We start from the raw sequence: 21,130 nt of genomic DNA, 5'->3' as shown, positions 1-21,130 counted from the left end.
GGTGTAAATCAAACGATTTCTGTTCAAAAAGTCAAATAATCGTATAAAATACATATAAATATTGTCAATAATGCATTTTCAAGTAATATTTTGTCGAAAAAACTATGAAATCTAAGAAAAAAACGCAAAATTGAGAAAAAAAACTTGTCCGAGAGGACTACGCGGCCGCGCGATTGTCGGAACCTCGGTCCCAAAACTCTTCCACGAAAGCTCAATTTCAGCCGGGAAAACGTGAATTTAGGGTGTTTAGAGCGATTTTTAGCATATGCTCCAATGATGAAAGTTGTTCAGAATTTTCTGAAGTATCATAATCTGAAATAAAATAATATGACTTCAGTCCTCCTTTAAGAAAAAATTCAAATAACCAACCATTACATACCTTTGCCAAGATCTTTTTCCATTGTGTATTGAACATTTTATAACCGGCCATTTTGAAACCAACCAGTGAAATAATTAATGACCCAAAAGGTTTCAGAATCTTTGAAAATGCAGAAAAAAATAATATTATGAAATTCAGGCTCAATGGGTCCTACTTTTTCTGTAAGCATTTTTGGCTCTATTGGCAAAGAATGGTCCCAACCGCAAAGAACGGTCCCAACCGCAAAGAATGGTCCCAACCGCAAAGAATGGTCCCAAAATTTTTGGTGACCCAAATTTCCGAATTACATGGTCCCAATCGCAAAGAATGGTCCCAACCGCAAAGAATGGTCCCAAAATTTTGGGTGACCCAAATTTCCGAATTACATGGTCCCAACCGCAAAGAATGGTCCCTACCGCAAAGAATGGTCCCAAACTTTTGGGTGACACGAATTTCAGAATTGAATGGTCCCTACCGCAAAGAATGGTCCTTCAAAATTGATACGAAAAACTTTTCACCATTCTCTTAGGTTTAGGTTTCTTAGAAATTGGAGAAAAAATTGACAAAACCGGTTGGTAATCGTATTTGTCAATTTTTTCCCAATTTCGAAGAAACCTAAGCCTAAGAGAATGGTGAAAAGTTTTTCGTATCAATTTTGAGGGACCATTCTTTGCGGTAGGGACCATTCAATTCTGAAATTCGTGTCACCCAAAATTTTGGGACCATTCTTTGCGGTTGGGACCATTCTTTGCGGTAGGGACCATTCAATTCGGAAACTTGTGTCACCCAAAATTTTGGGACCATTCTTTGCGGTTGGGACCGTTCTTTTATTTTTTGGGACCGTTCTTTGCGGTTGGGACCATTCTTTGCCAATAGAGCCGCATTTTTTTCAAATACGAAACGATCAGTTTGAGTGAATCAAGTGAATTTTACTGATTTTTTGCTATTTTAATGTTCAAAATATCATTATCTTTCCTCTACGCTCCAAGAGAATAAGTTTTTCTGTTTCATCACTTCGAAAAAGGGTTTATATTACAGCTTTTATTCAACAAACAGCTTTAACGTCGTATAAGTAGGTCGTTTGTTAACCTGAATTGTACACTCGTACGTAACAAAAACTAGAATGTAACATGATATGGGAGAAATTCGGGGAGAAAACGGTCTGGAATCCGTAGAGAGAAATGATACAGATGTAGAAAACGATAGAAATGATAGAAATGATACAGGTGTGTTAGTTTAAACAACAAAAACAAACAATTAATAATTAAACAAATTATTTATTATACTCGAATTCTTCGTCGTCCTCGACTTGATCTTCGAGCATCTCTAGGGGATGTGAACATCCTTGTGCCTGCGGCACATCTCTGATATACCTCTGCAGTCCGGCCAGCGACCTCCATCTTCCTCTCGTTTGAATCTCCTCCATTGAGTGTCCGCTCGCCCTCATGTGATTTGCTCCTCCTCTTCTGAAACAGTGATGCGTCGCTCCTGGTTTCCCGATCGCTTTCAGCATCTTCGTCGAGAGAGCAGATATTGATTGAGCCGACAGTTTCCCCGATCCGTCGATATTCGAGAAAACGTATGGGCACTTTTCCTTCGTCCGGAGTCTCCATCTACACATCAAGATGTCCGTGTCGCTACCTGGTGCGTAATTGAAGTAGGAATGTCTTCCTAACCCCAATTGATCGTTTTTAGCCTTTTCGACGAACACTTTCATCATTCCGTCCTTCTGCTTTACTCCGCTCCACTTAATTTCAGCCGCTTCTGATGCCCTCAGCATCACGTTGAAGGATAAAACCGCCAAGAGAGCGTCCCGATCCTTTGCGGGACTGTCCTCCTTCATCGCCAACTCTACTATCTTCTCAACGTCTTCGAACGTAACCTCAACCGTCTTCTTTCTTGACTGAATTTCCTCTCTTCTCTTTGACCTGATGAGATCTGACACGAAGGACGCTCCTATAGCCGACAAACTCTCGTTTGCTGTCTGGTAGGCAGCTGATATCCTTGTCAATGCACTGCTTCCGATTCTCTTCGCTTTATCCACGAGATACAGCAGCAGAGACGACTCGCCCACTGGAAGATTCCTCTGTGCAATCCACCGATTCCTTTTCTCGTTCTCTTCCTTGTAGGCTTTGGCGGTCAACATCGCTTTCGAATCGAATGGCACGGCTTGCAAAGTTTCTATGTGTGGTAGAAACTCGCTCCCCGCTTTCGTCTGGATCTCCTCGATGAACGCTTTTTTAGCTCCTTCTGAAAATACACGTTAGTTATATCATTTCCTTGTTCTCTGTCTCACTTTTACTGGGTGGGTGGGCTGGGACACTCGTTAAACAACGTAGAATGACTTTCATATTCAAATTTCACGCCCGTCGGACGTGAGCGTTGCGGGACCCTAAAGACCGCAAAAGGCGTGCGCCTTTAAACATCGCGCCTCCTTTTTCTCCGTTCTTCAACGAAAAACATAATATTCCTCACCTTCAAAATCTTCCGAAACCTTGGAAACAATAAATAGAAGTAGTGAATATTAGAATTTAACAAAAATAGGGAGAGGACAGTTTGACAAGCCATTCAGTAGGCTATCTCAAAACACACTGATGGGAAATCTGGAAAAAAGAGAGAAGACCCTTGGGGTTGAAGGGTGTCTCTGTGTCTGTGCCTCTGTCGGTTTCGCTGTCGTCGGGCCGACCCATGATTTTTCTTATGACTCATGATATTTTTTTTTGTTGCCCCTGTTGGCTAGATAATGCTTATTCAAAAAGTGAGAAAATTATTATTCAAAAAGTGAGAAACAGCTGAACACACGGAGACCCAGACACAGAGACACCCGTCAACTACAACTTATTTTTCTCTCCTTCCTTATTTTTTCAGCAGTATGCATTGAAAACGCATTGAAATGTTCATAAAATTTCCGAAAACACATTAAACTCCATTTAAACCACCAACAAATTAGTGTGACCTTAAAACGTTCGCATTCTTTGAAAGTTTACTATATTTAAAAAAAAATTAGTCCAGAAATCTGTTACTTCAATAAGGAAAAAATCAGCAAACCCTTATTAAAAATCCGATTTCTAAAATTTCAACTTGTCCACGAGGGGTACACGGCGAGATTTTCTGATTTTAGTCTACTTCTTATTTTTTCTTTGCAATTTCTAAATTAAAATTGTATAAATCTTCCCGAATAGACACGTTCCATTAGAAATACCAAAAAAGTATTGAAAATCCAATAATCAAGTTTTTTTTCAACTTTTTTCTACAACCTCTCCCTGATTACTTTACCCAGTGGAACCCGAAATCTTAAATTTAGTGCAAAAATATCCTTTTTCCAGAGACTCAATATAGAGGGCCAATTTTTCGAATGTTCTTTGTGTAACAGGTCTAAATAAAATGTTGTGGATTCTATGAATCCACAAATAATAATCAAAGCATAATAAAGTATGAACTTGTGAATCAGTAAAAGAAGCAATCCAAAACAGTAAAAGAGGTAAAACTCCATCCTTCTAACCACATTTTTCAAAATCTACGATGTCACTTCACCCCGGTTCGGCGTCTTCTACTGTCCCCACAGCTGTACTGGTGCTTCCTCGCTCTACTGCACTGGATTGTCTGCGTCTCTTCACTCTCTTTACGGAACGCACGATCGTTGAAGGGAGGACTGTCGAATTCTCTTCTTTTATCCTTTTTTCGAAGCCAAACGCGCACGCAGCGCGTCACGGTCTCTAGGAAAATTAACTTCCCAGAGACTTAGCGCGCGTTTTCCCATCCATTCTCATCTTCATCTCATTCGTCCCTTTTTCCCATTCCCAGACACTCCCTCCCATCCCTCCTGCCCCCCTTCAAATATTTCACTTCTATGTTTTCCCGTTATGTTATTGACTCCGCATACGCGCGCGATTTCTCTGCGTTGCGTGTGCGTAGCGTGCGCAATACCTCTACGGGGTTGTCATTCATCTCTTCTCATTCACCCGTTCTCATTCATCGTTTTGTAGGCCTCTTCTTGGCGTCCTTTATTTTGTCAGCGACCTAAATCTGATACTTCCCCTCTCGCCTTTAAAGTTTAAACATACTCTCATGTTATACCAAATTGTTATAATTTCAGAGATCAACTATGTCCGCCTCCTTCCCACTTCTAAAACTTCCGGGACTTCCCTGCAAACTGGTGTTCCAACTACTTGATGCTGTTGATTTGTAAGTTTCTGTTAAAGATAGAATATTTCTAAACTCAAAATGGAAAATGGACAACACTAATTGTGAACTTGTTGGACTAAATTGAGGGAACTGGGGAAGCTGATGCAGGCTTGAAGTAGAAACTGTGTTATAGAACTAAAATTTGTATGTAAAAAGTTGGTTTTGAGCCTATTTTGAAATTAAAAAAAAACATGGATTGAGCTGCTTCTTTGAAAATCCTTTCTTCCCTGTTAATTTTGGTTTTAAATCCTTTCATCCCTGTTAATTTTGGTTTTAAATCCTTTCATCCCTGTTAATTTTGGTTTTTTTAAGCTTAAAAAGTATACTTAGAATCCTCTCGCCTTCATCTTTGCGGTCATAATACAATTTCTTTATTAGGACGTAATGTGGTTAGTTATGATTTTTTATAGAATACTGTATGCCAGTTTATTTTCATAATTCAAGAATTATTTAATTCGGTGCTCAACCCCCTGAAATCGAGCGCCGGGAAGTTTGCACAGTAAGAATGTTCTATGAATAGAAATGATCGCAAGTACCGTCACAATTTATAAGAAAATTAATAAAACCACTCAAAACCTAGCCATTTGCACACATAGCCTAAAATGCAGTCGTATACTCCTCGTGGACAAATAAATTTTTTTGCTGCGTCTTTCGAAATTTCATGGGATTTTCCTCAATTTTTATAAGGTTTTCCATAGATTTTTTACAATTAAAACACAGAACAATCGTTTTGAATGATTTTCTTTTTCAAAATTGTTACTTTTAACCAGGGTTGGGAAATTCCGGGCCGGGTCGGGTCGGGCCGACAGAAAAATTTTCTTCGGCCCGGCTACTGTAGAAATTTGAAATTTTTTGGAAACATTTTGAATTTTTTTTGAAAAATGTTTTGATATATCGATAAAAACTGAAGTGTACGAGAATTTTGGAGCATTTTGATTATTTTTCAAAGAAAAATTCAAAAAAAAATATGAAAAATTGTGCACGTTTTTTGAAAATTAAACATGCGAAAAAGGAAAAGAATTTGTAACGTTAATCTGAAAATCTGTTTTGTTAAACAAAAATTAAAGAAAAATAAAAAAAACCCCTATAGTTAATTCAGAATGAAGATTTTTACTTGTAATCGGAGCGATTCTCTGATTTAACTCCTTTTTTTTGTTTTTTTTTCACTAGTTTTTATTTAGGAGTGTGATCTATGCATTTCAGTTTGAAAAATCAAAAAATGCTAAAAAAGTAAAATCCAATTTTCAAGTTTTGATTTGTCCACGAGGAGTACACGGCAAGATTTTTAGATATTAAGTTTTTTTAAATGTCGAAAATGTATATTTTTCATTCAAAACTAATATAAATCACACCTTTACTAATTTTCCATTAATTAATCTCTTCAGAGCTCAACTCTCCATGGGATTCCGGTGTGTCAAGAGATTCCTGACCGCCTACAAAACCCACCACGCGGCTCAACTAACCTGGACATTCAATGACTACAAGGCGTTTCCAGGAATGCTGACGTATCAGAGAAGCACTCCGTTTTACACCTACATGAGTCTTACTGTATCTTTTAACGGCACCACTCATCTTAAGTACTATTTTATCGGAAACAACGATAGATTCAGAGCTGGAGGTCCGGTCCAGACGGTGCCTGGGGAGTGGCCGCTACCTATTAAGCAATTTAGGCAATTACCAAATGAATTCATGATGTCTGGAAGGCAGAATCTTCTGGAAGCAAATCCTGAAGGACTTGATATGGAGGTGATGGAGAAGTTGACTAAGCACTTCTCTGATATATTCGAAATCGATGGATACAATCTGAATTATAAGAGAATCCATGATTTTGATATTTTCAAGTCATTTATCTGGAATTTTACTCAAAAATTCGATACTTTTTCCATGAGCAATTTGGAAATTAATAAGGAAAACGGAAGATTTTTGTTGGAAAATTTGGAAATCGACAATTTATCTCTGTACGCCGTCAATATTAATAATTTCAATGAAATCACAACTGTGAATATGAATCAATCAAAAATAGAGATCCATGACTGCAAGTGGCTCTCTATAAATGCTATAATTGAAGCTCATAACTCTAAACTAGTTGATATAGAGATCATGGACATTTCGAACGTGAATCAGCTAGTCAAACTAGTCACTCTTTGGAAAAATGGACAAAAATTGAGGAATCTGGAGAAGTTGAAAATCCACTGGACAGAGTGCAGTGGAATCGAATCGGAGAGTTTGAGACAGTTTGAGGAGAAGATGGACGATTTGGGTGTAAGGTAAGATTTGTGGGATTGGTAAATGTGCTCTAATGATGATAGTGAGGATAGCGATAATAGCGATGATAGCGGTGATATCGATTTTATCGATAATACTGATGATATCAATGATAACGATGATAACGATGATAATAATGATAACGATGATGATAATGATAATGATAATGAGAATTTTAAGAATTCAGATTCGATGCATCGAGGTATCAAGTCGAACGAGTCACTGATGGAAAAATCGCTTTGTTAGGTTTTGATCTTGGGAGCCAATTTGAAATGGTTCTGCAGAAGGTGGAGAAGAAAGAAGAAGATGGGGATCATGGGAATGATGATTCAGAAGCAGAGGATGAGGGAGATGAAGAAGGAGATAATGAATCTGACATTGAGGATGAAGATGATGAGGAGTAATGAATTGATGTTATTTGTCAAGCTGTTTTAAATTTCTCTGAAACAATAAAACGTTTTTGGCTATTGGCTATTGTCAACGGTTATCTACACCACTCCTCCAACTTACTCAAGCGATTAGTATGCGATTTTTTACTGTAGCTTGATATCAAAAAGGTACAGTATACAGAATTTAGTTACAAAATTTCTAAAGTTTCCCTAAATTTAATTCTAATCTTCGAAAAGTTGGTTATGACTATGTGATTGCCTTTGGTCATAAATCTGTAATTTTCACATGTTCTTTCACTTCTCGTCACGTAAAATTGGGAATTTTTCGAAAAAGTAATCTGAAAAGCACACTTTTTCAGCAGTAGAGAGGCTGGCGCACCTTTAGCGCGCTTGCGGAATATGGTCGATTTTGATTGTTTTCGATAGCTGTTGGTCATAAATTTGTAATTTTCACATTTCACATGTTGTAGACGTTTTACGCATCAAAAGTAGATTTTGGAGTGATAGGGTGCCGCGAACTCTGAAAAAAATGCTATACTGACAAAGATACACTGACAGAGATACACTGGCATAATTACCAGGGAAGTGAAAGCAAAAATATTGAATGAAACATGTTTTCGTGGAGGTGTTAAAGGCGCATCTAATTTGTTCAAAATATTCTCCGGGAAACATGATTGGCAGTTGTTTTCAGACCTCCAAAGCTTAAAAACACGAAATTTGACCCTATGAGCCCATTCCGCGAAATTCCCATAAAATTAGATGCGCCTCTAAGACTCCCCGCCACGAATTCGGCAACCGATAACAGCAAAAGTTATAATTTGTCAAATATGACATTACCATACTTGTCACGGGCCGGGCCGGGCCGGGCCAATTTCCAAATTTTCACCGGCCCGGCCCGGCCTGGGCCGGTCAACCCGCCGGGCCGCCCCGTCAAATGACAAGTATGGACTTCACACCGATGCCATTTATCTTCTCCCGCAAATTTTTTCAAAAACGTTTTTCCACTTTTCCAATATTCAACCAACTTGAGAAAATTCATTCACATTCATTCTCTCCAAAAAGTCAAAAAATTTCAAAAAAAGAAACAATTAACTTCCCAGAGACTGGACGCGCGTTTTTCGATCCATTCCCATCTTTTCATCTCAAAACCCGACACCCTCCCATTCCACCTGTCTCCTTGTAAGAATTTCTAAATGTTAATAAATTTTGGGAAAAATGAGGTTGACTGAAACATATTGCATAACACTGTTTTTTGCATTTTTTCAAAGCGAATAAACTTTTTTCTGTTGTCATTGTTTTTTTTTAGTTTAAGCTCGTCAAGACGGTTTGAAAGAGTATGATCATGACTAGGTTTCATGCTTTTTGGATCTCTTCGCAAAAACTAGCGAGGTACTGTGGTTTTTGTCGCGATACTTGTATTGCACAGAACCTAGAGTTTACATATAGCGCTGATTTCAAAAAAGTGCAGATTTCAAAAATGTGGATAAGTATTTAAAAAAATCAGATTGCCGCTGAAATTTACCACACGAAATATTTATAAAGATTTTCGCAAAGCGTATGAATGCTTATTTATTTCAAAGGTTTTTTTTGAATTCAGCTCCAAATGAGTATAATCACTGATCTAAAATCATTGGAACATCGAAGACTATGTATTGATCTAATCTTCGCCTATAAACTGATGGTTACCAAGGAAATTATTATTGATGATCCTATATTCGAATTTTTAAATCATTCAAGACTACGGCGGCATAGATATTATCTCAAATCTCTAACTACGAACTCGAATAAATTATCTTCTCAAATACTCTCTAATAGAGTTCTCCGTTGTTGGAATTCTTTATCAGAATTGGTGTTTCCGGTTAAACCGAGCACAGCTGTCTTTAAGAGCAGAATAGTGGAACAATTAGTGATACCGTGACAGTCTTTCAAAGTTGGAAATTTTCTACCAAATACGGCCAATGTTGTTATAATTATATATCTCAATAAAAACCGTAAGGCAAATAACATTTCTGATTATATTTTCAAGATGAATTCCCTTTCTCTTTTTTTACGCTTTTGTTTGTGGACCATTTGTGGATCATAGCACGTCAATTTTTCACATTTGAGTATGTACTTAACTACTCACTAGGGAAGGATCCCGAGTCAAGATGGAGTTACAGGTCGAGATATATATCACTAGAACCGAAATTTTGGGCTGATTTTAAATCTGTATTCCAAATTTGCTAAACGATCTCGTAAAAAAAGTTATTCGCGTTTTTGTGGCTTCGGCTCCGCGGCAATTCACAACCGCGACATTCCGCAACTGCGACATTTCGCAACTCACGTAGGTTCCGCAACTACGACGTTTCGCAACTGCGACATTTCCCAACTATGGCGTTTCGCCACCATAGAACTAGCATTAGTTTAACCTAGTTTTGCCAGAAAATGGGTCAGATGACTTTTTCTTCTATTTAATTGTTTTCAAATATGTTCCCAGACTCTTCGGTAGACTCAACATTTTCAACTGACTCAAATATGCAAATGCGGTGTAGTTGCGAAACGTCGTGGTTGCGAAATGTCGTAGTTGCGAAACGTCGCAGTTGCGAAATGGCTAGTGGCGAAATGTCGCGGTTGCGAAGTGTCGCAAATGCGAAACCTACGTGAGTTGCGAAATGTCGCAGTTGTGGAATGTCGTAGTTGTGAATTGTCGCGGAGCCGTGGCTTCTCAGTGCAAAAATGAGCATTTTCAAAACTCCCAAAATTAACATTTTTCTTGATTTTTTTCAAATTTTTTTGTTTTGCACGTGCAGTTCCAATTATGCAAATTGTATTGTTTGTGTTGGAACTTAAAAAAACAAAATTTTTTTTGACAAACAAATTTTTTGTAGATGGGTCATTTTTGAAAATTTAACAAACTCCACAAAAATTTTTCTGAAAATAAATTCCGAAATCAAACTATGCCAAACCCATCTTTACATATCCGTAGTCATACGTACAAAACAAAAAAATTTGAAAATAACAAGAAAAATGTTAATTTTGGGAGTTTTGAAAATGCTCATTTTTGCACTGAGAAGCCACAAAAACGCGAATAACTTTTTTTACGAGATCGTTTAGCAAAATTAAGATACAAATTTAAAATCAGCGCAAAATTTTGGTTCTAGTGATATATATCTCGACCTGTAACCCCATCTTGACTCGGGATCCTTCCCTAGTCAGTCAAACATGGATAATCTGTCGTAAAAACACTCACATCAGTCTTAACTAATGATTACTCTGTGTAAATACGAGTGTCACCTGTTTATTTCTCTTTTTCCTCGGGTTGTATCTCTCGATTGAGAAGATGAATTGTCATCCCGCTGGGCGTAAACAACAAGCGTTTCCCTACTAACATTCTCCTTCTATTCTACACACACACAACACAGACATACACACAAGGGTAAGGGGAGAGTTTCATCAAGTTGTTCTCTTTGCTATACCGGCAAGAAAACTAATGCAATCATACATGGTAGCCTAAAACAGACTGAATTTCTGAAAAACAGCAGACGCGCTCTATCCTATTAGGCGATATGGAATTAGTTATTAGAAACTGCGAAAAGAATGAAACTAATATTCGGAAGTGTCTGATTTTTGTGGTATTCCGGTCTGACTAATCGAACAGCACTATCAAATCATTTACATCGTTCTTAAAACATTATTAATCTGAAGAAAATTGATAATTTATTAACAAAAATTATGGAAACGTAAAAAGTTTGGCAAGAAAATTGTATTTCTAAGCTTCCTGCTCGCTTTCTCCTCTTTTGAATACCATATTTTGGTTCCAAGCTTCCTGTTCGGCTTCTTTGTCACGTCGAGATTCTCGCGAAGGAGTGGAGGGGCGATTGCATCTTTCCAATGAGGATTTGGCTCTGAAGTACGTTATGTCAAGATATCAAAACTACTGAAATACTCACTTTGAAGTCTTTCGTTCACCACTTTATCGGTATACCGCCACATGACATTTTCGAAGTTTGGGAACGTGTTGTCGACTTCGATGTGGCTACATTCCAGGGCTTTCTCCTCGACTGCCGTCATCCTGTAAGAATTTGCTTCAAAGTTTTGTGGATTTGTCTCAGGTTTCTGGCAAATTGAATTAAAACTCACTCAAAATGACGATCGATGTGTCCATCCATGAGGAAGTTTCCTCCGAAGACGATCGAATCTTCTGGTGTGTAGACGGCGTGGATGTATCCAACGGGGATGAAAGCCGTGTATCCTTTCTTGATCTCAACTCGCTGGAGCTCCTCGAACAGCTTCTCCACAATCCATTTCTCCGGGCGGTCGCTTCCTTCATACTTTTTGTAGATCTCCAGATTTCTCTCTGTGGGAGGAGCCACATAGAAGAGCCTGCGACCCTGCAAGAAATTATTAGATTGGATGCAGACGACTAACTAAAGTATGTTGTCGCTCTATCATTCCATGATAAACTCAGTTCAGCTTTTTCTTGCAAATACGAAATTTCCAGTTCGAAACTATTCAGGTAAATAAGGTGAATTTTATTGTTATTTAAATATTTTTCTGTTGAAAATTTCATTCCTTACCTTCAGAATCCTCCGAAACCATAAAAATATCGAAGAAAATCAATAAATATTAGTATTTAATAAAAATAGAGAGACGATTGGTCGACAAGCCATTCAGTAGGCTATCTCAATACATACTGATGGAAAATGGGAAACGAGAGAGAGAAGACGCTTGGGGTTGGGTGTGTCTCTGTGCCTTTGTGTCTTTGTGCTGTGGGAAGGTCGTTTATCTTATCTGTCTCATTTCTCTTCTATGTCTATAGTCTCTCGTGCAGATCTAACAAGCAAAAACTCGGAGTAAATGCGTGTGTCACCTCTCTGTCTAAATTTTCCTGTGTTCTCTCTCTCTCTATTGGGAAAATTAACTGGCATTGGTCCCGCAGGGAGTCGACAACGGGCCGACCGACGCGTTCCCAAAGGGTACTATTTTGTGGCTAAATAAAATTTTTAAAGAAATGCACGCATTTCTACAAAAAGTTGGACGCATTTCTAGAAGATTGCACGCATTTTTAGAAGACTGCACGCATTCCGAAAGGTTATACTGATTTCTGGAAGGTAATAGGGATTTCTATAAAATTGCACGCATTTCTAGAAGGTTGTTCGCTTTTCTAAAAGATTGTACTCTTTTTAACATATTGTATGCTTTACTGAATTATTGTTTGAAAATATCCTGACATGAACAATAAATACATTTGAGTAACCGTGAAGTGTAAGGGGCAAATGAGGCAATATATTAGAATAAGGTGTGAGAAAGAGCCAAGAGAGTGGGAAGGAGTCGGTTCATAGTCACGAACGAGTTTTCACGACTTGCAGGTGACAACAATAAATAGTTCGAATATAACTATTTGGTGATGGAAAAGAGTATGAAATATATAGGTGCAAAGAGGACGGTAGAGGGAATTGGAGAGAAGAGGTGACTCTTTCTCTCTCTAAGGTTGAAAGTGACGGACTGTGTGGGCAAGACCCCTATGAGACGAAGACGTACAAAACAGGAAAAGGAGCGGGGACTCTTAGTTAGACAAAGATATGATAGATTAACTAGAATAGGGGACATCATACAGAGTGGGAAAGAGTTGGTTGTATTCACAAATCTGCAATCTCTTGTTTGAAAATGTCGTCCTGCATCTGATGTTGATAGTCACGAACGAGTTGGCTGGTGATCACCTAGATAATTGATATTTTTCGGACCTTTCATTGGAAACTCACTTGTTCCGCTGTCCATCGATCTTTTGCTTCTCGCTTTATCAAGTTTCTTGTTATTTCTTGAATCTTTAGATTCATGTCAGCTGGCGGCTCGTATTTGCACTTTTCTTCATCTCGTCGCACCCTTTGCCGTCTGCAAGTAGGAATGGCAGGCGTCCTTCGTTGCACAGATGAACAATGAGTCCCAATGCGAAACAATCGACCGAAGTGCTTTGTTTTTTCCGGCAAAGCACTTCTGGTGTCATTTAGTCGGGAGTTCCGCAGAATGTGTTATATCTGAAATCGAGCATGTTTAAAAAATCATTCAAAAAGTCACTTACCGTTCATCAGTCGCGGTGCCAAAGTCAAATATCTTGAAGACGTTTTCGTTTCAGTGGAGAATGTTCTGTGGCTTGAGGTCTCAGTGAATGATACCTCTCCTATGACAGTAGACCAGAGCTTTTGATACATCTTGTGTCATACACGCTATTTTCGTCTCTGGTAGAATTTTTGTCACTTCATTTTCCAAAATTGAATGAAGAGTACCAGCCATCAACTCCAACACGAAAAAGATAGCATACTTTGATTTGAACGCGGTGTACATCTTCACAATATTCGCATGTTTTAACTCTCTCTGAATATCCACTTCTATTTCAACAATAAAATTTTCGGCGTAGATAGAAGTATGATTAACAAGAACCTGAAAGTAAAACACTATTATTTTTCTAGTGGTGTTTTTTTTTACCTTTATTGGCTTTTCCAGTTCTCTTAGACTTTCCTTCGAGAACAGATCCAAACTGTCCGCTTCCAAGCATCGCTCATTGTGAAATCGTGTTCTGTGAACTTTGTATCAAAGGCATTCACGCCCACATTTTTTTTGCATTGTCCTCCCAACGATTTTTAACTTTCTCTTCTTCTTTTTGATCTTTGTTCTTTTGCCATCGAGCTTCGGCTGAGCGAATGTTCTCCGAAAGCTTTCGTGAATGCTCCTCGGAATTTGGAACACTAAAAAAGCATGATGAGGTGCCCTAATTGCCTTGCTTTGTGACACTTACTGAAACTCAGACGATTGCATTTGGATTCAAGCATTACATGCAGTTGCAAGAACTTTTCCATCCTAACACATCAAACAATGTTTGTTTTGAGTCTTTCACGTCGTATCGATGAAACGATTTTGATTCATATTCGGATAGATGGTTCACATCAGTTATCGTCAACTTAAAAAAAACAAGATAACAACTTTTGCGTGTAAAAACTCACTTTAGAGTTATGGTGCTGTCCGTGGAAAGCGAATATTGTTTCTGAATTATTTTTCTTGATCAGGCCCAGGAACCATTCTTTGTCACTGTAATTCCACCTATAAAAATAAAATTAAACTTTAAATTAAATTTAAAAAATCGATACATGTCAACTGGTTTCCCTTTCTCGTTCCACGTCCACAAATGTTTTTGTCCGTTGCAAGAAGTTATGCAATATGATAGATCAACAGCATGCCCTTGTTTCACAGGTTTACCCATTTTGAAACTTTTGAAAGGTTTCACAAGTGATCCTCGGACATCGTAGAACGACCATAAACCAAGCGAACTCATCGTCATAAGTTCATTTGCGTTCAATCGGAAGTCGCGGTGCCAAAGTCAGATATCTTGAAGACGTTTTCGTTTGAGTGAAGAATGTTCTGTGGCTTGAGGTCTCGGTGAATGACGCCTCTCCTATGAAAGTAGACAAGAACTTTTGATACATCTTGTGTCATACGGGCGATTTCATTTACGGAAAAAAACATTTCTTTTTTTGGTTTTCATGAAGGAATGAAGCGTGTCAGTCAACAATTCTAAGACGAAAAAGATAGCATACTTCGTTTTGAAGGAAGTGTAAAGCTTCACAATGCTTTTATGTCTCGACGATTGACAATCACCTGAAAGTGAAAAGTATTATTTTTCTAGTGGTGTTTTTTTTTACCTTTATTGCGACTGCTTCACCAGTTCTCTTTGATTTCGCTTTGAAAACCAAACCGAACTGTCCTGCTCCGATGACACCGTCCATTGTGAAATCGTGTTCTGTGAACTTCGTATCAAAGGCATTCACGCCCACATTTTTTTTCGCATTTTCCTCCCAACGACTCTTTACTTTCTCTTCTTCTTTTTGATCTTTGTTCTTTTGCCATCGAGCTTTGGCGGAGCGGATGTTCTCCAAAAGCTTTCGCGAATGCTCTTTGAAATTTGAAACACTAAAAAAGCATAATGAGGTGCCCTACTTGCTTTGTTTGACACTTACAGGAACTCAAACGATTGCATTGGGATACCAGAATTACAAGCAGTTGCAAGAACTTTTCCGTCTAAAACATCGAAGAGTGCTTGTTTTGAGTCCTTAACGCCGTATCGATGGAACGATTTCAATTGATATTCGGATAAGTGGTTTACATCAGTGAGCGTCAACTAAAAAAACAACAAAATAACAAATTATGGGTGAAAAAACTCACTTTTGAATTATGATGCTGTCCGTGGAGAGCGAATATGGTTTGTGGACCATTTCCTTTTATCAGGCCCAGAAGCCATTCCTTGCGACTGTATTGCCACCTATAACAATCAAATCCAAGTTTAAATTATGTTTCAAAAATCGATACTTTTCAAGTGGTTTTCCACGTCCACAAATGTCCTTGTCCGTTCGAGGATGTTATGCAATATGACAAATCGACTGCGTGTCCCTGCTTGATTACGGAACCCATTTTGAAAATTTTGAGTAGTCATAATTTCTGCTGATTGGAAGTTGGAGACGATGGTATCCGGAGTGGTCTAAAAATGCCATTTGATTATTGACTACAAGCGAAACACAAAAATCAGTAACTGACAAGATCTCTAACAAAGTTTTTAGAATTTTTGATGCCAGCTCACCTTGAGTGTATGCGTCACAACACTGAACTGCTTTTGATCGCATTGTTGATGTTTCGATGTCGATTGTATGGATTTCAGGAGATTTTCCAGTAATGTAAACACCTGAAAAATAGATATACTGTTAAAAATGTTTTGACGAGGATTTTCAAAAAAAAACTCTCTGGCAGAAACGCAACGATTGAAATACAATTCATCTCAAAATCCAGTGTTTTTCGTTAATAAATCATCTGATATTTCATCCGCTGTTTTTTCTTTCCTACTTTCATCCTACACCACCCTACCGCAATTACATTTTCGGGTGAGAAAATAATTCCAATAATTCCCAAAATAGACGGATTTTTTCGAGAATAACGTGTAGTTTCATTTCCAAAAATATTCTTCAAACTCACATTTCGAGTCGGCAAAAATGTTCTCAGCTTTGCTCATTTTGTGCGACTTCAAAGCATTCGAAAATTGTGTAGAGTACAAGGTCAAAGACTCCTTTGTTAACACACTTATGAGATCCTCATCGATTATTGCGATGTCTATTGGGTTCGTGCAGTCGATCCAGTTGGTCATTGTGGCGAACTAGAAAAAGTTATTAGTAGGTATTAGTTTTCAATTACAATGAAAAAGAAAAAAGACGATAGTCTCGGATTGAACAGAACGGAATACCCCTAGAATGCATTTTTTGCGTAAAAAAGACAGCAGACACATTTTTCACTCTCAGGCGGTTCAGGACAAAAATCATCATTTCCGACAAAAAATCGATAATGACTCAAGTGGAAATACTGCACGCAAAAATTAGAGCAGAAGACATGAAAGAAGATTTTTGAGCACCGATTATGTTTCTGAAGGAGATTTCTTGCCATTTGGTGGTATTTGGCTGATAACAAAGTGTCGAAACTATAACAAAGTGTCGAACAAATGTTTTTCAACTAATAACCGCTCGAGAGAGATAGAAAATGGACGCGAGTCAGAATCTCAAAAAGTCAGAAAAGCGCACGCAATAAAAAGAAAAAATATATGAACAGAGCACCGGCGGCAAAAAATTATCGAAAAACTGAAAATTCGATAGAAAATAATAAAATTTCGTGTACAAAACCTAAAATCGCCTCAAAATGGTGCAAAATAATTTGGTAAAATCCTTGACACACAAATACTACTGGAAAAGTAAGAGAAAAAACAAAAAATTAATAGCGGAATATTGGAGTTTCGTTGCAAAAAATAAAAAATAAAAAATATTTTAGTTATCGAGATTGAAACTGTAATTTTTGATAAATTCAGTAGAATTATTGGTAAAAAAACGCGAGAAAGAGGAGAAAAATGTGAGTTGATCACCCACGGAGGTAGAAAACAAAAACCTATCAAAAATATAGAAAATCGAAAGAAAAAGGCGGAAATCACGTTAAATTTATGAAAAATTGATAAAGAAAATTTCCTACTCGTGAATCATATCAAAAAATTAGAGAAAGTATCAAAAAAGTCGAGAAAAATGAATAAAACAAGAGTTTGGACCAAGAAAAAATTATGAAAACATATTTTGCTAAACAAAGCGTGAGAGCGGAATAACGAAGTGTCGTTGCAAAAAGTGAATTTTGTTTATAATCAAATTCAAGTCTATAGTTTGTATATAATTTCAGAAAACAACTCTCGGTGTCATTGCAACAATTAGACGACGCTGTTGCTGAACGCTAGACAAAGAAAATGAACAGGGTCATAGACCAGTGTGTTATTAGTTGTCTGGGTACCTACTATGCATAATACCAACCCATAAAACCCGGTTTGAATTTTTTCTGTACATCGCCATGCTCGAGTTTCACAGAGAGTGTGTCTTGAACCGCTGGAAGAAATATCGAAAATGGACCTTGTTGTCTCCACCCACTTTTTCTTTGAAACTCTCACTTTTCAATCATCTTGTTTTCTAGGAAATCCCATAGTATTACTCACAATTTTCTTTGTTCATACTGTCCGCAAGAAAAAGAAGGACCAAACATTAGCTCCGCCCACTTATTGGAGAGACCATCCACCGGAGGCGAGGAAGCATTCAATCGTTCAACTTCCCGCAAACGATTGAGTTTGTCATCATGTTATGTTCGCAGGAAAAGTGAGGGACCAAATATTAGCTCCACCCACCAGGAAACCCACTCACAGAACTGACCAGAATAAAAAGGTATTGCTTGATTTTTTTGATGTTGTCCGATCAAAATCTAGAATAACTACACATTGGTTATGAATGCAACTTTTCCTTGCTCCTATCGAGTTTTTCTTCCTGTGAAGTTATGATTTTTTTTCAAATGGAACTTTGTTTTGAAGCTTTGTCAAAAAAATTTTTCGGTTTTTTTCTATTTTCTCATCTTTCTTTATTCGTTTTTTTCTTTTTTCAATTTTTCTTTATTCTTTTTACTTCTTTCATATTTGTCATTACAGTATCCCCCCACGTTTAACTTTGAAAATGGAGTTTTACGGGAGAAATACAAAGACAGCGTTCCTTAGTGAATTTTCACTATATAGTCTAATGAAAAAATAAATAAATACTAGTCGTTCACGACAAGACACCGTGATAGAATCAGCGCCAAATGCATTAGACCAAACATCGCCAAATGAACATAACAGGAAATCTATTCGGTTAAGTTCGTTAATTCTATTCTGATTCTTTCGCTGTTTTTGAAACGAATCAGAGCTTTACACAATAGTTGTAGTCGTTTCGTATGAAGTTTCGGTGATAAGACATTCCATCATGTTTTCATACAAATTATGAGCTGTTCATAATGTTTATGCACTATTCAAAACATAACAAAACGCAATTTATTTTCTAAGTCTCCAATTATTTTTCAAACAAGCTGACACAATACCGATTCCAATTTGTGAAAAAGAATACGGAAAACATAATGGAACAGAGACGGGTTCATAAATAATTGAAAAATACAGAGAAAATGACTTTAAACATAAATCAGACCAATAATGTAAAAGAGTCGCCAAATTAAAGTACAATACCGTCTACTTGATTCAGTTTCCAATACAATGTGGGTGCCAAACGTAAATGGAAAATGAAAAATTAATCAACTCATCAGTAGATTGAAAGAGAATAGTAGCTTTAGTCCCATCAAGTCTAAAAATGTCGACCCCGCCTTCAATTTCCAAATCTGTTCCGTTAGTTGTTTTAAACTTCCTTTTTGCATTCTTTGGTACTTCCACACATTTTATTCCTTTCAGAGTGATTGCTTTGTCAAATTCGACGTCGTCCGTGTTACTAATCTCCAGCGTTTCCATACGCGGATTCGAGCCTTTTTTCCAGTGTTTGATGAACATATTAATTGTTTTTTCCGTCATTCCCGTCATTTCTATTCCGATATTCTTACTATTAACAAGCAGAATATCATTCAGTGTGATGGCATACGGAGAAACATTTTCTATTTCGATTAGCAAATAATCATAGTTTTGAATCAAAATATGATTTCGATTCTCCAAAAATTTGTAAACACCTGGATGCAAAATTAAAGACTTGGAAGAATTAAAACGTTGTAAAATCAGATCATAATAATCATTAGAACTTCCATTCTCGTAAAGAAAGAGTATGTTGAAATTGGTAATTGTGGTTTTAATTTCTTCAATATCATACATTTGGGAATGAGTCGCGAATTTCAAATAGTAAAATTCTTCGAAGTGGAAAATAGGCATAAAGTGAGCAATCCAATCTTTGAGACTAAAACCTTTCATGTACCACACCACTCTCCAAACCTCTCTTCTGAAAATTAGAAGGCGCACGTTTTTTTGAGGAAATGGAAAAACAATCGAATTTTTATCTAGTTTCTCATCTTCGAAATGCCATCGCATGTTTTCTTCACCAACAGACATGGAAATGCTCACAGTATCGGTTACACACACAGAAGAATAAATAGAAGACATCTTTAAATTTAAAGATTCAACTACATGTCTTGCTCTTTCGGACAAGAATGAGATATTTAAGCTGAAAAATTGAAATTGTTATGCACGTACATATTAGTTGAAAGACAAACTCACATTTCCGCATAATCCATAGACTTCATGATATGAATGATAGCTCGCGATGATAGATCGAGAACAGGAAAAGTGTTCATCGTTATCGCACAAGATGGACCAGTGGAAAACAATATAGAATAGAGAAGACTAAGAAAAATAGGTGTTAGACCAACTATTGACTGCCTACCTAAAACACGCAACAGATGTATGGAGGACAGACGAACGCAAACAGATTAATTGTAATTGCAACGTTACTCGACATTACGTATTGTCTCTTGGACAGAATGTCGAGATGTAACATCACGGTAATGCACTGTCTCAGCGTTGCAGAAACTACCAAAAATTGAATTTACAAAAATTAACAAACAAAGTAAATTCATTCACAAAATTGTGCTGGGGTCAAAAAACCGTAGGCATATATATCGGCGTTCCCAGTCTTGAAAAAGTTTCGCTTTTTCATGCGACCGTGTGGAGGATTAGAAGATTAGTCGATGTACAAAAAATCAGTCCATTTGGTCTATTCGCGGCCGGTTGTGCGACAGCCTTGTTATCATGTATTATTTGAAATTATTCCCTATTTAGTTGTCCGGTGACTCCTTTTTCTTTCATGAGTCATTTGTTTGTGATTGATGCGTTTATTTCACCACAGACGGTTTACAAGCTCTCCCATGATCTTGAGTGATTGAGTAATTACGAAAGATGACGATCCATTGGTTTTAGTGCAAATGGCCAACTAACATTCCCAGAGGTTGCTGACAACTAGGGTAGTGTTACATGTCCCTTGGTTGGTTTGGTCTGTCTTTTACTGCGGGCTAGACCTCTGGCGGGGTCTAGGAGGCAGTTTCTTTTTTATACATTCACAACAGGACACATTTAGAATAATTGAGTTTATTGGTAAAAGGTTAGTAAGTTTATTGGTAAAAGGTTAGTAAGTTTATTGGTAAAAGGTTAGTAAGTGTGGGTGATCTAACTATGGGATAAATATTACATAATTATGTTATTTCGTTCGTTCGTGGATTAAATATAAAAGAAAACTAAAAGAAAGAAAGTCGAAAAGGCTGAGGAGGTGTTCTCTCTGCGACCAGCCAGGTGGCTTGCCGGAGGCAATACTGATTCGCGTTTCTTCTTTTTCTATCTCTTATCTCTTTTTCCTCAGGTGTTGCACTTAACAGCTGGAGCTGTTTTCTGTTTATACCCTTGAACGCATAACATCCCACCCCTTCAAAAGTTAGCACCGTCCCTCGTGCTAGATTTAGGGGGTTTTCCACTTCTTCTTCTTTTCGCTCTTCAAAATCACTTTTCCGCATTTCCATATTTCTTTCTTTTTTCCCATTTGTCTTCTTCGGT

The 21,130-nt window shown here is 37.5% G+C and overlaps 3 protein-coding genes across 3 annotated transcripts; 1 reads left to right on the top strand and 2 right to left on the bottom strand.

Annotated features, from left to right (window-relative positions):
• Positions 1 to 4,463: 4,463 nt before the first annotated feature.
• Positions 4,464 to 7,212, top strand: GCK72_022614 (uncharacterized protein; the record flags this gene model as incomplete). Its single annotated transcript, XM_053734939.1, has 3 exons — positions 4,464 to 4,543; positions 5,929 to 6,810; positions 6,996 to 7,212. 3 exons carry the CDS (start codon positions 4,464 to 4,466, stop codon positions 7,210 to 7,212), a joined length of 1,179 nt encoding a protein of 392 aa, XP_053578505.1.
• A 3,684-nt stretch (positions 7,213 to 10,896) lies between these two features.
• On the bottom strand, positions 10,897 to 14,509 carry GCK72_022613 (uncharacterized protein; the record flags this gene model as incomplete). Its single annotated transcript, XM_053734938.1, has 8 exons — positions 10,897 to 11,081; positions 11,127 to 11,248; positions 11,317 to 11,567; positions 13,384 to 13,614; positions 13,660 to 13,750; positions 14,037 to 14,131; positions 14,175 to 14,271; positions 14,319 to 14,509. 8 exons carry the CDS (start codon positions 14,507 to 14,509, stop codon positions 10,897 to 10,899), a joined length of 1,263 nt encoding a protein of 420 aa, XP_053578504.1.
• Positions 14,510 to 14,790: 281 nt separating this feature from the next.
• On the bottom strand, positions 14,791 to 16,360 carry GCK72_022612 (uncharacterized protein; the record flags this gene model as incomplete). Its single annotated transcript, XM_053734937.1, has 6 exons — positions 14,791 to 14,826; positions 14,871 to 15,138; positions 15,186 to 15,346; positions 15,391 to 15,487; positions 15,760 to 15,904; positions 16,192 to 16,360. The coding sequence occupies 6 exons, from the start codon at positions 16,358 to 16,360 to the stop codon at positions 14,791 to 14,793; spliced, it is 876 nt and encodes a 291-aa protein (XP_053578503.1).
• Between the last annotated feature and the right edge of the window lie 4,770 nt (positions 16,361 to 21,130).

This window comes from Caenorhabditis remanei, chromosome X, assembly GCF_010183535.1.
Source record: "Caenorhabditis remanei strain PX506 chromosome X, whole genome shotgun sequence".
NCBI classification, from domain to species: Eukaryota; Metazoa; Nematoda; class Chromadorea; order Rhabditida; family Rhabditidae; genus Caenorhabditis; species Caenorhabditis remanei.
The sequence above is the reverse complement of the archived record's forward strand: the minus strand, read 5'-3'. Positions and strand labels throughout refer to the sequence as shown.